The sequence below is a fragment of the Megachile rotundata genome, chromosome 16 (assembly GCF_050947335.1).
Source record: "Megachile rotundata isolate GNS110a chromosome 16, iyMegRotu1, whole genome shotgun sequence".
In the NCBI taxonomy this organism is placed as follows: domain Eukaryota; kingdom Metazoa; phylum Arthropoda; class Insecta; order Hymenoptera; family Megachilidae; genus Megachile; species Megachile rotundata.
Window position 1 is genome coordinate 8,633,493 of NC_134998.1, and position 16,855 is coordinate 8,650,347.

The window sequence follows — 16,855 nt, forward strand, 5'->3', positions numbered from 1 at the left end:
TAACCACAAAACCTAGCCTAACCATAAAATCTAAACTAACCATAAAACCTAGCCTAGCCATAAAACCTAACCTAACCATAAAACCTAGCCTAACCATAAAACCTAAACTAACCATAAAACCTAGCCTAACCATAAAACCTAAACTAACCATAAAACCTAACCTAACCACAAAACCTAAACCAACCATAAAACCTAGCCTAACCATAAAACCTAGCCCAACCATAAAACCTAGCCCAACCATAAAACCTAGCCCAACCATAAAACAATTTCTCAATCAAAAAACCCAAAGAATTAAATAAATTCCAGTAGCTATAATTGTCATTGACTAGTATCGTCAATAATATATCGACTTCATGTCATTTAATCCGTCAGGAATTAACCTAACAATTAAGATAGTGGTAAAACGACGCCTTATATAAGGACAGGTCAACGCGTTTCAACTTTACGCGCCATTTGCTAACACGACATGTCGTGTTAAACTGATATACGTCTCGTTTAATTACTGTAAGAAGTTGAAACGTCGAACAAGTGCATCTACATTGCAAATTAATGCACGCAGTGTCTGAAGTACTTATAATGCAATTTACAAAGTGATTAGTCTGTACGAAGAGATAGGATCTTGAAGATATGAAGTTTGCTATATTTATTTTTATTAAATTTATGGATGTATGAGTATTTTATGGATGATTATTGTGAGAGTATGTTATATTGTGATGATAAGTTAACAGTTTCAGTATTGTTCCATTAAAAATTAGAATGAGGATCAAATTTATTGAAATGCAGATCCAATATGAATTATTAAGAGAGGTTATATGCAAAAAGTGATGTCATTCAAAATATGACTGTTTTCTGAAGAAAGAGGTAAATTAAAAATAATTTTGTAAAGTCAAAATGTTCATAAATATTCATAATCTTGTTTTCCAATGTAATTTGATATATATAATAGTCAATTAAGCTAATAAAATCAATTATATTAATTGAATTGGTCCGAAACGATGCACGTGGCGCCGCCTAGTGGCACATATGGGAACTAATCAAAGTAGAGTTTCAAAACAGTGTAGTTCACCCTGTTCGCCGGAGAGATGGCGCCACCGACCTCATTTTCCAAAAATTCGATTTTACGGCTTAATTTACTATAATATACATCAAATTACATCGGAATGCAAGTCTAATTAACTTAGGAATGCATATTTTAGTAAATTAAGCCTATAAAATCAGTATTAATTGAGTTTTCAGAAAATTGAACTAGTGGCGCCATCTCTCCGGCGAACAGGCTGAATTACACACTTTTGAAACTGCTACTTCATTAGTTCTCAAATATCCCACCAGAGGCGCTACATGTGCTTATGTACCGCCATCTAGCGGTAGAAAACGGGAACTAATTAAGGTAGTGTTTCAAAAGTGTGTAGTTCACCCTGTTCGCCGGAGAGATGGCGCCACCAGTCTCATTTTTTTTAAAAAATTGATTTTACGACTTAATTTACTATAATATACATCAAATTACATCGGAATGCTAGTCTAATTAACTTAGGAATGCGTATTATAATAAATTAAGCCTATAAAATTAATAATAATTGAATTTTCAGAAAATTGAACTAGTGGCGCCATCTCTCCGGCAAACAGGGTGAACTACACACTTTTGAAACAGTAGTTTCATTAGTTCCCACCTTCTACCGCTAGGTGGCTACCCATTCAATGCAAATTTTTTTATTTCTCGTTACATATGCTTTCCACAAAATCTGATGGAATTATTTCAGTTCGTATGAAGTCAAAGATCATTGTACTCATCTCAGAAAAGCATAAAAGTAAGTAATTTTAAAGAAAATTGCAATTTTCTTTTTTGTATGTACCATAATGCACCGCTAGATGTCGTCAGTACGGTGTTTTAGAAAAGCGCGCGCACAGATATGAATTTTAAAAAGCACCTATGAATAGAGCTTGCAAATCTCTTTCAATTTTGTAATTTAATTACTTTACAACGAGGTATTATGTTTTATACTCTGTCTAGGAGGTACATGATTAAGTTACTTTAATTTAAAATACAAATTTGACTAAAAAGTTTAATTATGTATTTAATTTAATTAAATTGTAATTCACACAGGTTCAATGTCCCAATAATATAATTATAGTGAAATAACTTCTATAAACACCTTTGTAAAAGAGAAGCAATAAAAGACCTATAAAATTTAATTAATAATTAAAATAGACATTGTGAGATATATTTAGATACGTAAATATTTCTCAAATGTTATATATTCAATCCCAGATTAATATTTAAAATTTTATTGCAATTAAACAGAACGTAAAAAACAAAAATCTATAAAATATTTACATATATATAAAACGGAAATTTTTCTCCCTTTATTTTATTTCGTTCAAAATAAATTTCATCCCCTAATTACTGAATACTCTCCAATTCAACCCTTCATAAATGATACTCTCCAACTCAACTTACATGTATACAATCAAACCCTCCAAATTTTTATCAAAAAATTCTCTCCAAATAACCAATAAGCCTCCACATCAAAGACTTCACTTCAGACATTTTATTTCTGTACCCCAACCAAGTCACCCCTATCACAAACATCAATACACAGTTCCAATATCTTTACTATACAAAAGGCATACAAAATATTTAACCAACTCTATCAAAATTGCCAACCATTCCTAGCAAGCTATCAAAAATATCGTGACACAATAAGAGATCGAAGTTGAGCCGTCAGCTTCCACCTGGGTCCATTAAAACTGTCGCGTCTCGGGGTGACTCCTACTGCGCATGCGTCGCTGCATGCACGCGTGTGTGTATATGTACTCACCTGTGAGCGTGTCCTCTGTCAGAAGAGGGGAAGACGCGCGCGCGAGCACAGCACACGACCGCGTCACGTCGACTAAACTCGCGCCGTATAAGTTGAGCGCAGAAAATCGTTGCATAAGCGCGCGCATCTCTGTCGAACGGGATGAAAAGCTACATACGTTCTACGTACTTTAATCTTACTAGTAAAAATCTTAATAAAAAGAAAAGGGGTTAGGTGTTTGATAAATATGTCCACAGCAGAGCTGCACAACTCGTTGCCCACGGGTCAAAGTTATATAACAAGTCAAAGTCGTATCTCAAAAGTCAGCTAATTTTAAAATGGGAGAGAAATATTTATATAACAGAAATATTTGATGCGGTCAGAATTGGTCATTGCCCGACGGGCACTAGTTGTGCACAGCTGACTCACAGTGTTGATAAAATATAGTCGTATGTATATTTGAATCACTCTCTTTATCAACATACATCTGTAACGGCGCTTCTCTCTATTCATCGAAGGACGTATACCTCTTGCAATCACTCTTACCAACAATTTGTACTCTTGGGTTACGTATCCCTCTCCAGATTTCGTTCGTACAATATTGTGCACACATTGTATTGTATGATGGTCGTCGTAGAAGATATTCTGACAATGATCACTGGAATGAATATAACGTGCACCGATCTCGTCATGTCGCGTGTTTAATTGACGCAACGCATTGCTGCGTGACCTAGACGAAAGACTAACATCTCGCTGCATCCCGAAACTACGTAAGGTACTGCTGGCAACCCATGAGTTGGCGCGTGAGATCAGCTGTAAACGATAGCTCCTCATGCGCCAACTCGTGGATTCGCGGTACGTTTTATTAATCTTCTATTCGTCATAAGACAACTTTGTATTTCTCGCGAGTCGCAAATAGTAAATTAATCGTGAGGAGACTGAACGTAACATTCTTCTCGTGAAAGTTTGATATTAATATTTTTAGCAAAAATTTAAGACTTCAAAATTGCGGTGATAAGTATTCTTCGTGTTGAGTTATGGGTTTTACTTTTAAGAGCCGCCGAGGAGGCTTATGGAAATAATAGAAGTTAGGTTAGGATTCTAGTAGGTTAGAAATGAATCTAGGAATCTAGGGATCTAGGGATGTGCTTCCATGGATATAGAGAGATTAAACCATCTAGGAATCCAAGAATACAAGGGTTTGAACATATAGAAATCTCAGGATGTACAGATTCGATACATAGGAACCTCAGCACATAGGGATTCGGCCATATAACGAATCTAGGCAATCTAGGAACCCAGAAATGTAAGTTCCACGCATATAAAGATTCAGAAACCCAGAAATCTCAAAATGTACGAACTTAGAAATCAAAATAGAAGCAAAACAACGTCCCTGCCCGATGAGGTACATTTACCCACAGCACTAACGGTAACGCTACGTAAACTTGCACCTCCGGGATTGAACTTATCCAACGACCAATTAAAGAGTTCGACAGCTCTAAACTCATGAAACGTCCTTAATATTTAATTTAAAACCTTAGGAAAGACTCCCTCGACGGCCTTGTAACCCAATTTCTGTGATTGTTCCCTTCGTTACGCGAATATTGCTAATGCAACTTTCGAAAGCGATAAGTGAAGCTCAAAAGATAAAAATGTTAAGTCTATCTTAAATATACGAAGTAACTCGTAGAAGACACCGAATACTGTTGCCTTACGATTTAAAAGGAACGACGATTCTTTTAAAATTCGCGATCACTCGCGTTCGTAAAAATTTCTTAAGATATGTTCTTTTGGCGAATGTACCTCGTTCTCGTATCGTAAAATTGATTATCTTTTATAAGGCCATCGATGAGCTAATTAATCCTCGCCGGTCTCTTCCGCATCTAGGATGCTCTTGAAACAGAATGGCTGGAAAGCTTGACCTTGGCCGTCGTAGAATTTACTCATGAACTCCACCCTGGAAAAATAAATCAGTAAACATTGTGAAGATCTTGTGTTGAATTTGAAGGTCCAGAATCTAGTAAAATAAGAATCTAGGAAAAATAAGATACCAGTGAAGTCGTAGAGTGTGAAGGAAAGCCGACAGCCCCTCCATCAGCACCAAGATGGCGAGCGTGAAGAAGGCCCAAGCAGCGAATGTGCAGAACAAGAAGACGCTCATTACATAGCTGTCCCCGGAAAGCCCCTTACGCAACACCATAGACCACAGCACTTCGGAGAGCTGACCATGGGCTAGTGACAGAGCCCATAGACGGAGATAAGAGGCAGTGTGCGATATCGTCGAGAGGACGTACTCTACGGTATGGATGGCTTGGTGGATCATCACGTCGCCGAACGTGTCGTGCTCGTCGTGGCCACCGGCGGCGTCGGTGTTCGACGGACCGGCGTTTTGCAGACCCTCGCTTTGTAATTCGATGTCTTGGGAGGTGCTTCCGTTACTCTGAAAGATGCATTATAATTATAATAGGATACTTCATAATTTATGTAGGTGCTTTGCAAGTTGTGTATTTTAGAGACAGGTCGTGAACCGATCTGTGCCTGAAAAGTGAAGGGACAAGTTAAATTCCCACCGAACCGACTATGCCGGAGAAGAGTACCGCTACCAATCCATGCGTTGGCGCACGAAGAAGTGTATTTAGAAAAACTACGGCTCGTGGGTTGACTGCTAGGTTATATTACTGATGTGCAGACAATATGCTAATAAAATTTACTCTTACCAGAATTTTACTCTGAGCCTTCCTGCGTTTCGTTATGAGGAAGTGTAATGGTTTCCCGAAGAGCAGTACAGGAATACATAGTGCGGCGACGATAACGCACGCTATTTGCACGTATGTTTGACCGGCGAACATATGCTCTGAACAACCTTCTGGTGGCGTGGCGTGTCCTTGAAGTATCATGTTGATGAACGTGATGAGGACCGACGGAGCACATGCAGAACCATATGCATAATCTGTAAGGAATATATGTTAGTATAACAGATGCTTGGTTATAAGATTATGTGTACTTACCCGGTGAGGAGGCATCGTATAGGACCCATTTGACGAACATCAAGACGACGAGATAAAAGAATAGCACTAGAAGGAAGAGCAGCTGGGGCAGGAATTCGAGTAGCAGGCTCGCGTACCTCTTGAAATTTCTGTAAACACATGGAGTTGATTATTAATGATTGAGGAATACATAGTTGGTATAAATATTTTTACACGGCTCTCGATATATTGCCGTGGAGTAAGGAAGCAGAGAGGGAGCGAAGATTTGGAGATTTGTAAATTACTGAATTTTAGAACTTCGAAACTTAGTAATCTGACAACTCCATAAGAAAAGAACGTCAAACGGCAATATAACAAGAGTCTACCCTACCAAGTAAAAATGCCAACTAAGCAATGAAGTATACAAGTAGTAATAAGTAATAAGTATGTATAAATCTGAAAGAACGTACATGATATTAACGACGCTGACGCAGACACCAAAAATCATGTGGACCACCCCAAAGATGATGGACAACTTCATTTTGTAGGAGTTCAGAAAAATGATCTTGTTATCAGCGAGCGCCCACACCGGATCCATGCCCATAGGATAGGGCGCCTGTGCATAAGCCTCGACCGGATTCAGCTGTAGAGAAGGATTCTCTAGGACCGTCGATACGTTGTACGGAATGGACCAACTAGATCCGAACAGGTTAAGCGACTTTGAGAACAAGTCGTTGTAGATGAGGCCGGTGTAAATGGAAAACAAACCCATCAGGAGGATAATATAACGGCCGGCAAAAAATATGTTCCATATTTCGGACGATGATTTTTCAGCCATAAACTTCTTCTCCTTTATGATCATGAACAATGCGAAAAGGGCCATGATCAAACCTGTGTCAGAACATACATTTCGATCAGTTTGGACTTGCACATAGGTAGACTTCAATAATTGTGCAGATGTCTTCAAATTTTAGATAGCTCTTGATAAGTGTACACATGTAAGTTTATATTCCATTTGAAAGAGACTTTAGATAGGTGCCCTCGGTAACTGTCCACACGATACCTTCAAATTTTAGACAGCTTCAGATGTCGACAATCGACATACAGATAACCCACGAGATGCCGCGTGACCCAAAGTAAAAGAAGCTCCTCACCGTGAACACTTCCAGTTACATTTCGGCGCATAAGAATAATAATGACAACAACTGCTGAAGGCAATGGCTATCTCGCTCACTCGAGAGACGTTTGCCGACTCTCATTGTTTTTCGCCTAATCGGTGCGCGTGACCGGCGAGAGCCAATTGTTCCGCCGAAAATACGTGTGAGGCGTCCATTTTTCTATTCTGACTAGCTCTTCTAAACACGTCGGCTTCGCGCGCCAACTCGTGGGTTGACATCGGTATTGTACTTTTGGGCGCCATCTTAAATGTACACCGATTGCAAATGGCGGTTTGGCGTCAGTAGATATTTTAGACTCATCCTCATGTGAACAGCTATTCGAACTCTACTGTACATTGTACCTAATGATCGCTTACCGTGTCCACAATCTCCGAACATGATGCTAAACAGAAAAGGAAACGTGATTATGGTGTAGAGGGCCGGATTAGCTTCGCGGTACGATGCCACTCCGTAAGCGTCGATCAAATTCTGGAAACCTCTGGTGAATTTGTTGGTCCTGTTAAACGTCGGGGGATTCTCGTCTGTGTAGATAACATTGAGGAAAGATGGTATCGAACTACCACAGAGACGCTGAAGGAAGTAAAATATTAAACAGAACATTGATTTTAAATGGGAAAATCTTATCTTCAGGGGAAAACAAATCTTTATGAGACAAATATCCGTAGATTTCTATAATTGAATCCGTAAATCTCCAGATTCAACATTGTTGATTGTCGATGTAAAAAATGCAAATGATAAGAAAAATAATATGAAAGCTAACCGATCCTTCGTTGAGACAGTTCCGGACAATAGTAAGATCCGCTATGGGTACCCAACATTCCCCTATAAGGCACTTCTTCGAAACGTCCATGTTGAAGAGGTTCATAGTATGGTATATTGCTTTCATTTTCCGGACCATGATCATCCAGTTGGGCAGCTCCTTGGCTACGTTGTGCAACACGCGTTGACGGTGGTCGTCAGTTTGATTGAGGACCTGTAAGATGGAAGAGCGGCAATATAACGAGAGTCGCAGGGAAGCAATTTTAGTGCTTCAATATTTCAATAGGCAGGAATATCAATATTTCAATAGGTGGGAAATTTGGAAATTCGGAAATTAGAGGATTGGGAACTTAAGGAATTGAGAAATTAGGAAGCTGGGAAATTAGGGAGTTGGGGAATTAGCGAGGTGGGAAATTAGGGAGTTAGGGAATTAGAGAATTGGGAAATTGGCGAGGTGGAAAATTAGGAAGGTGGAAAATTAGGAAGGTGGAAAATTGGGAAAGTGGGAAATTAGGAAGGTGGAAAATTGGGAAAGTGGGAAATTAGGAAGCTGGGAAATTGGGAAAGTGGGAAATTAGGAAGGTGGGAAATTGGGGGAGTGGGAAATTAGGAAGGTGGAAAATTGGGAAAGTAGGAAATTAGGAAGGTGGAAAATTGGGAAAGTGGAAAATTGAAAAATGGGAAAATGGGAAAATTGAAAAATTGAAAAATTGAAAAATTGAAAAATTGAAAAATTGAAAAATTATAAACCTCTTAAAAGATTCTCACCAAATTCAAATCCTCCAATCTAGTACGAACACCCTTAACCATTTCCGCCCGTTCAGCGTGGCTATGAGGACAGGGGTACAAAGAGGCATGAAATCCGCTGCAAACTTTCTTGATTCGGCTCTTGAGCTGCTCCCCTTGGAAGAACGCGACGAACGCGGTTTTGTACATCTTGTTACCCTGAAACAGTTCACGCGCGCAAAACTTGTACGTATCAAACTACAAGACTCGGAAGTGACGGTGAGGGATAAGTCGGGGTGTTTGGTTAGTCTCACAACTAATCCATTGAGACCCACACGGAGAACCTTAATAAAACTTGTAAAACGAGTCACACTCTTGGTGGCTTTTAGTTGCAAAGCATTTCAACCTTTTTAATAAATAATAATAATAATTTGATTTTGTTTTAAATGTCAATGGTTATTGTATGACACGTTGACGACCTTTTGGTGATTGTTGAATAATTGTGATGCAAAAATGGGTTGTGATATTATAAAAATTTGTATATGTTGCTATTATAGTTTCATTAACTATAGATTTAGGGAATTATTTTTAACATGTTCGTTTATGATACTGCGGTGAAATTGACATATTTGGATCAGAGATTTTCATGGTTTCCATAAATCTAGAGATAATGATGTGATACGAAGAATTATGGTACATTTGTAATGTATGGTCGTCAACGTGTTAATGCTCTGGAGCTGTTGTTCTAAATAAGTACAATCATACGGAGGTTGAAAAATAATGATTAACGAATGATTATTTTCTATAAATCATAATTTAGAAATTTGGGAGTTTAGTAGAGCAGGAAATTGGATAATTGAGGGATTGAACGATTGAGGGGAAAATTGGGAAATTGGGAGATTAAGTAGTTGGGGAATTAGGGGATTGGGAAGTTAGAGAGGTAGGAAATTAGAGAGTTGGGAAACTAGAGAGATGGGAATTTAGGGAATTGGGAAATTATGGAATTGGGAAATTATGGAATTGGGGAATTATGGAATTGGGAAATTATGGAATTGGGGAATTATGGAATTGGGGAATTATGGATTTGGGGAATTAGGGATTTGTAAAGGTAGGAAATTGGGGAATTGGGGAATCAGAGAATTGGGAAATTAGGCAGTTGGCAATTAGGTAGTTGGGAATTTAAGGGGTTGGGAAATTAGAGAGTTGGAAAATTCGGGAACTGGGAAATTAGAGAGTTGGGAAATTAGAGAGTTGGGAAATTAAAGAGTTGGGAAATTAGAGAGTTCGGAAAATAGAGAGTGTGGAAATTACGGAATTTGGAAATTAGAAACGTGGGAAATTGGGAAAGTGGAAAATTGGAAAAATGGGAAATTAGAAAAGTAGGAAATTGGGAACGTGGAAAATTGGAAAAGTGGGAAATTGAAAAAATGGGAAATTAGGAAAGGGGGAAATTGGGAACGTGGGAAATTGGGAAAATGGGAAATTGGGAACGTGGGAAATAGGAGAATTGGGAAATTAGGAAAGTGGGAAATTGGGAAAGTGGGAAATTGGGAAAGTGGGAAATTGGGAAAATGGGAAATTGGGAAAATGGGAAATTGGGAACGTAGGAAATAGGAGAATTGGGAAATTAGGAAAGTGGGAAAGTGGGAAATTGAGAAAGTGGGAAATTGAGAAAGTGGGAAATTGGGAAATTAGGAACGTGGGAAATAGGAAAATTGCGAAACTAGAAAACTGCAAACTGAAAAATTGAGAAATCTAACCAACAGAAAATTGAAGAAATGAAAAAATGGAAAAACTAGAAATCAAAAAACTTAGAAAATTAGGAAATGGAAAATTCATCTAGAAAAACAGGAAAACTGTAGTATTTAAATAATCGAAATGAAAATAAAATAGGACAATAACAATTAATGATTAATGAATGATTACGTTCTAAAAATAAGCTTGGTTTTATATTTGCATGTTTAATCAACACGTGGAAATTGAAAATTGATTGAAAGTATCTCAGTTACCAAGTGGCGAGAGTAATGTTGCTCTCCAGTTGCAACGCTCTGAAAACAAATGAGATCTCAATGGGTTAATTGAAGATACTGAAGCAACTCACGAACAAGCTTTCGTTTGCCACTACCGATAGCAAAGAATTTTCTTTCGACAAATGATATCGGAACGAATCAATGAAACGAGGAAAATATATACATTTATAATGATCGAACTCTATTTTAATATATTTTAATATTATTAAGGACATACCGTTACGTTTCCTGACTGCAAAATATTAAAATATTATCTGAATAATACTGTCATCAATAAATACATATTTCTAATAAATTAATTAATTAACAAATTATTTAAATGTTGCCCATCATTTTTCAAAGTTTCATATTTCAAATATTTTTGTATTTAATGAAGTTTTTCATAAACCTCAAAATGTGGCTAAAAATGAGAAAAAACGTGTGCGTCCGGAAAGATGGCACTTGGTTAAAGCCTTCTATTAAACCTTGTATTCGTACTTATTTTTAAAATTTTCTTCAATGGGCAACAATTTTAGTGAATTTCCTTAGTTAACAAAAGTAATTAGTGAAATAAAAGAGAATGGAATAATAAAATGTGGACTAACAGTGGCTGGATCCTCGAGCGGCCTCTCAAGCTCAGCCTGGCGCAGGAACACGTTCCCTCGGGATATCCGCCATAGCATTCTCTCGAAGGCCGGTACCCGTTCGCGATTTATCACTCCAGCAACGAATCTGTAATTAAAACGTTTTATCAAATCAAACGCATATGGTATTTGTATTGATTCTACACAAGTTTTGGGGATTTAACAAACGGGGAATTAAAGAAGGTTATTGGGGAATTTGGGGATTAAGGCAATTTGGAGGATTTGGTGGATTTAGGAATTTCGGGGGATTTGGAAGATTTGGAGGATTTGGGGAATTTGGAGGATTTGGGGATTTGGGGAATTTGGTGAATATAGGAATTTTGGGGGATTTGGGGATTTGGAAAATAAGGAATTTGGAGATTAGGGAATTTGGGAATTTTTTAACTGGGAAATTAGAGCATTAGGGAACTAGAAAATTGGGGAATTAGTGAATTAAATAATTATGGAATTGGGAAATTAGGGAATTGAGAACTTAGAGAATTGGGAAATTAGGGAATTGGGAAATTAGGTAATTGGCAAATTGGGGAATTGGGAAGTTAGAGAATTGGGAAATTAGGTAATTGGCAAATTGGGGAATTGGGAAGTTATGGAGTTAGGAAGCTATGGAATTGGGAAATTATGGAATTGGGAAGTTATGGAATTGGGAAATTATGAAACTGGAAAATTATGGAATTGGGGAATTATGGATTTGGGGAATTATGGATTTGGGGAATTATGGAATTGGGAAGTTATGGAATTGGGAAATTATGGAATTAGGAAGTTATGGAATTTGGAAATTATGGAATTGGGGAATTATGGATTTAGGGAATTATGGAATTGGGAAGTTATGGAATTAGGAAATTATGGAATTTGGAAATTATGGAATTGGGGAATTATGAAATTGGGAAGTTATGGAATTGGGGAATTGGGGAATTGGGGGAGTATGGAATTGGAAAGTTATGGAATTGGGAAGTTATGGAATTGGGGAATTATGGAATTGGGAAATTATGAAATTGGAAAATTATGGAATTGGGGAATTATGAAATTGGGAAATTATGGAATTGGGAAATTCTGAAATTGGGAAATTACAGAGTTGTGAAATTGGAGAATCAGAGAATTGAGAAATTAAGCAGTTGTCAATTAGTGAATTTGCAAATTCACAAATATGGGTCTTGAGAAATATAAAAATTCCATACTGTAAGATCTTAAAATTTTTTAAACTCGATAATTTAGTAATTCAAAAATTATGCTATCGACCAATTTACAAATCTAATAACCACAAAAATACAAAAACCATCCAATCCAAAAACAAAAAAATCTCGAAGTAAATACAAGAGAAAGAGTGAAAGATCTATAACTCCTCTTCAAACATCTTCCCAAGAGACACACTTCACTCATGTAGCGAACCGTTAAAGGGTTAAATATATAATATAAACGTACTCGAGACGTCCCCGACCCGTCGCGCTCGAATTCTGTGCCTCCTCGTTAATAAGCGTCCTGGTGATCGAGTCATTGGCCTCTTCCTGTTGATATAGAAGAAGATACGAATCTTGATTCTTCGACAGAACGGTAACATCGATTACACGAAGGAGGACGACCCTATGAGCAAAAGCTGCTGAACTACTTTAGCTACCTCCGTGAAAAACCCTTCCGTCTTCTCGAGCACGTGCTGTAATTCCGTCAACTCGAGATAGTTACTCTTCAGATTCACCGCGTTTTGACTCAGCTCTAATATATCGTTCTCCGTTTTCTCGAGATGGGCCTGTAACGATACAATCATACGTCGGTCAAATGAACATCTACTTCACAGACCGATACAGCTCTTCGTGAAAGTTCTCAGACACCCCGCAACGATGTTCCGATACCTTTGAAAGACCTCGTACTACAATGTACTTCCATATCGCACTTTTCACGTTGGAAATCGAGTTTAACCCTCGAAGCTATTTTTGCTTTAGGGAAGTAGCAACTTTGAAACTTTCTACTCGAGCTGTATTTGTACAATGCTGTACGGTCCTGGCCATCGAATTAGGACCACGTTATTTCGCTTTTATGACTGTACGTCATGTACGGAAAATTGGGGCGTGCAAAATTATTACCGAATACGGTGATGTAGCAACTGATTTGTTACTGTCGATGATCAAATTGGGTGACGGGCGATTAAGGCGCGGGCGTTTAGAGCGTCGATAGCTGGAGGTGAAATTTGAGTGCCGTAGAAAATGTCTGCCTATGAAAGACTAGTTTACGACTGTTCAACGTTGTGTGAGTTGAAAAGAATTATAGATGGTTTGGAAAATGAGATGTGAAGCGTATGATGGAGCTTGTCGGAGATGTGACCAAAGCAAGGGTGGACAAGATATTAATGTGTTAATGTTATGTAATAGTGAAATTTGATTGCCATAGAAAATGCCTGCCTACTCAAAAGACTAGACTCCAAGAAGTATAGTAAGAGTATTAGTTTTGAAACAGCTTATAAAAAGAAGTCTAACCTCGAGATCTATAATAGCGCGAGGATTGGGTGCCCTTGGTAGTTCCGTCAGGTTCTCCTCGATTGGTACTCCATCTTTCCTCACTTCCGCCTCGATGTACCGAAGCTTCCGCTCCATCTCATCGCACCGACGTACTTCGTTCACGAATTTTCGTTGGAAATAATTCACGTCGCCATTCAGCTGCGAGGAAACATAAATAATTTGCTTTCAACTTAAATAAATTACATGGTGAAATAAAACTGATCACAAATTTAAAGCATCTTGATAAAAAGTAGACATACTGCATGTGATATGAACAGTGGTTGAGGTACTTTTATGTCGGCCATTTTGAAAAAACAAATATTCAAGATGATTTAGTACATCAATTACTATTTAATATTTTTGCTATTACTTTTGTGGGTTTATATTATTTTATAAATGAAATAGTAGTGCAGTCGTGTCGGCCATTTTGAAAAAACAAATATTCAAGATGATTTAGTACTTCAATTACTATTTAATATTTTTGCTATTACTTTTGTGGGTTTATATTATTTTATAAATGAAATAGCAGTGCAATCATGTCGGCCATTTTGAAAAAACAAATATTTAAGATGATTTAGTACATCAATTACTATTTAATATTTTTGCTATTACTTTTGTGGGTTTATATTATTTTATAACTGAAATAGTAGTGCAATCATGTCGGCCATTTTGAAAAAACAAATATTCAAGATGATTTAGTACATCAATTACTATTTAATATTTTTGCTGTTATGTTTGTGGGTTTATATCATTTTATAACTGAAATAGTAGTGCAATCATGTCGGCCATTTTGAAATACATGTACCAAAATGGCGGTCCTCAGTGTCACATAACATTGTTGCTATCGCTTTTCTATTTAACATAGTTTGATGAATAAGGCAGTAGTTACGTTGATGTTGCATCAGCTATTTTAAAATAACAAATATTCAAAATGGCGGTCCTCTAGCATTGTAGCTGCCACTCTTTGATATAGTTTAACAAATAAAATAGACAGTAGTGACGTTGGTATTGCATCAGCCATTTTACGACAAATATTCAAAATGGCAGTCCTCATCAGTGTCATCTAACATTGTAGCTACCACTCTTTGATATAGTTTAGCAAATAAAATAGACAGTAGTGACGTTGGCATTGCATCAGCCATTTTATGACAAATATTCAAAATGGCAGTCCTCATCAGTGTCATCCAACATTGTAGCTACCACTCTGATATAGTTTAACAAATAAAATAGACAGTAGTGACGTTGGCATTGCATCAGCCATTTTGTAATGACAAATATTCAAAATGGCGGTTCTCAATGTCATCTAACATTGTAGCTACGACTCTATTTATTATAGTTTAACAAGTAAAATAGAGAACAGTTAACTTGACATTGCGTCAGCCATTTTGAAAGGACAAGTACTCAAAATGGCGGTCATCGACGTGTCTCCTAACAATCCTATTTCGTAATAACATTACTAAGTTAACGTTCTTCATTTCTTCTTTATGAATGTCCTCGTTTTTAACAACATTCCTCTTTTTATAAAATAACAACATTCAAAATGTGAATATTGTATAATAATTATCAATATTTTATTGAAAGACCCTACATAAATTCTCCACATATGAAAGCACCCTAATGTCACAAATACACTAAACATCGTTCCAATAAAATTTTAATGAATGGTCACGCATAGAACACCTGCAGGCGAGTAAAGAAGAGACAACAGTACTTAAATAATTATCACAGTTTGTAAATATTAATGCAAGTCACTGTATCGAGCGCTGGTGTATCCTTGACAGCGTCGACTTTTACTATTTACTAGTTGACCATGAAGGCTATCGTCATAAGAAAAAGCGAAGTTTAGTGGATCTTACATCGCGAAATTGCACCGTGCCAGTTTCTCCCAGTTCAGAGACAGACAAATAGGCTGATTCTGGTTGGATGAACAGCTGACACAGGGCCATCGTCTCGCTCCTGAATAGCGCCCCCATTTTGAAGGCGGGTTGTGGCTATTTTCCTGCAATAAACGGAGAGAAATCGTTATTTATGTATACTTTAGTGTACAGATGATAGAAGCACATAAGTAATGTTTAATATTTGCAATTTATTTTGTTAACATTGTAATTTTATATAATGGATGCATATTTTAAAGATGGCGTCAAGGTTATGACAAAGTTATGATTTTAGGGACATTTTGAATACTAGATTTCCCTAGACCTGGATGTAGATGTTTACATGTAGGTTTTCTATAGGCATCTCTCTTAGATCCAGATTTCCCTAGGTCCTACACAGTAGTATAACTAAATAGATTTCACCTAAGACAATCTAGGGTTTTTTCTAGGTCCACGTTCTCCCTAGGAATATATTTTCTACCTCAACGTTCTTTCTACAAATTCTTCCTAAATCTCCATATTACTCAGATCTAGATCTTTCTTACAACTAGTTACCCTAACTAAAAAGTAACTAAAGAACGTTACATATTCGATAGAAGATCTGTCATTGGAAGTTTACAAAATAGTAACGATAAATTCGTTATCGTTATTGTTATTGCTGATAAGACAATAATGAAATGTTCCACCGGACTCTGGGCCGGAACGTGATCTTATCGGAGAAACGTTCTTGATATCACGTAACACTTTTCAACTTACTCCGTAACGGGATACTTTGTATTCGAGTATCAATGATAAGCCGTTCGCAAATTAATCGCATCGACTTCCTCTCACTGAGGCTGCTTGAAACAAAGAGAGTAATATAAAAGTTACAATGAAAACGAATCGTGTTGACGGTTTGTGCGTGCTTTGGTTGGAGTCGTATATGGCTGAGGTGTTGCTTTTTATGCAGACTTGTAGGTCATTCTTGTGGACGCCATTTTGTTATTTAAATATTGTGTGAGGAGGTTGGAAGTAGGAAGTTGGAGGCGTTGAAATTTGGGGAAATTAGGGGATTGGAGAAATGGGAAATTAAGGGGTGGGAGTTAGGAAGGTGGGAAAAGGGAGATGGGAAATAGGGAGTTGGGAGATTAGAGAGTTGGGAAATTAGGGAGTTGGGAAATTAGGGAGTTGGGAAATTAGGGAGTTGGGAATTAGGGAATTGGGAAATTAGAGAGGTGGGAAATTAGGGAGTTGGGAGATTGGAGAGTTGGGAAATTAGGGAGTTGGGAAATTAGAGAGTAGGGAAATTAGGGAGTTGGGAGATTAGAGAGTTGGGAAATTAGGGAATTGGGAAATTAGGGAGTTGGGAGATTAGAGAATTAGGGAGTTGGGAGATTAGAGAGTTGGGAATTAGGGAGTTGGGAGATTAGAGAGTTGGG

At 37.4% G+C, this 16,855-nt stretch overlaps 1 protein-coding gene across 6 annotated transcripts in view; it reads right to left on the reverse strand.

The window, feature by feature from the left end:
* Positions 1-3,228: 3,228 nt before the first annotated feature.
* Positions 3,229-16,855, reverse strand: part of Vha100-2 (V-type ATPase subunit a family protein Vha100-2) — a 43,271-nt gene continuing 29,644 nt past the window's right edge. For 2 of the 6 annotated variants that reach the window (XM_076541532.1, XM_076541534.1), the window contains exons 2-15: positions 15,420-15,562; positions 13,543-13,722; positions 12,690-12,818; positions 12,497-12,612; positions 11,039-11,165; positions 10,434-10,472; positions 8,467-8,643; positions 7,700-7,912; positions 7,296-7,509; positions 6,232-6,652; positions 5,804-5,931; positions 5,513-5,745; positions 4,847-5,235; positions 3,229-4,752 (exon numbers count right to left, since the gene is read on the reverse strand). In XM_076541532.1, coding sequence (XP_076397647.1) covers positions 4,653-4,752; positions 4,847-5,235; positions 5,513-5,745; positions 5,804-5,931; positions 6,232-6,652; positions 7,296-7,509; positions 7,700-7,912; positions 8,467-8,643; positions 10,434-10,472; positions 11,039-11,165; positions 12,497-12,612; positions 12,690-12,818; positions 13,543-13,722; positions 15,420-15,536 — 2,583 coding nt within the window. In that variant the 5' untranslated portion in view covers positions 15,537-15,562 and the 3' untranslated portion in view covers positions 3,229-4,652. The remainder of the gene's footprint in view (positions 4,753-4,846; positions 5,236-5,512; positions 5,746-5,803; positions 5,932-6,231; positions 6,653-7,295; positions 7,510-7,699; positions 7,913-8,466; positions 8,644-10,433; positions 10,473-11,038; positions 11,166-12,496; positions 12,613-12,689; positions 12,819-13,542; positions 13,723-15,419; positions 15,563-16,855) is intronic. The other 4 variants (XR_013041081.1, XM_076541535.1, XM_012292689.2 and 1 more) reach the window with 4 other exon arrangements.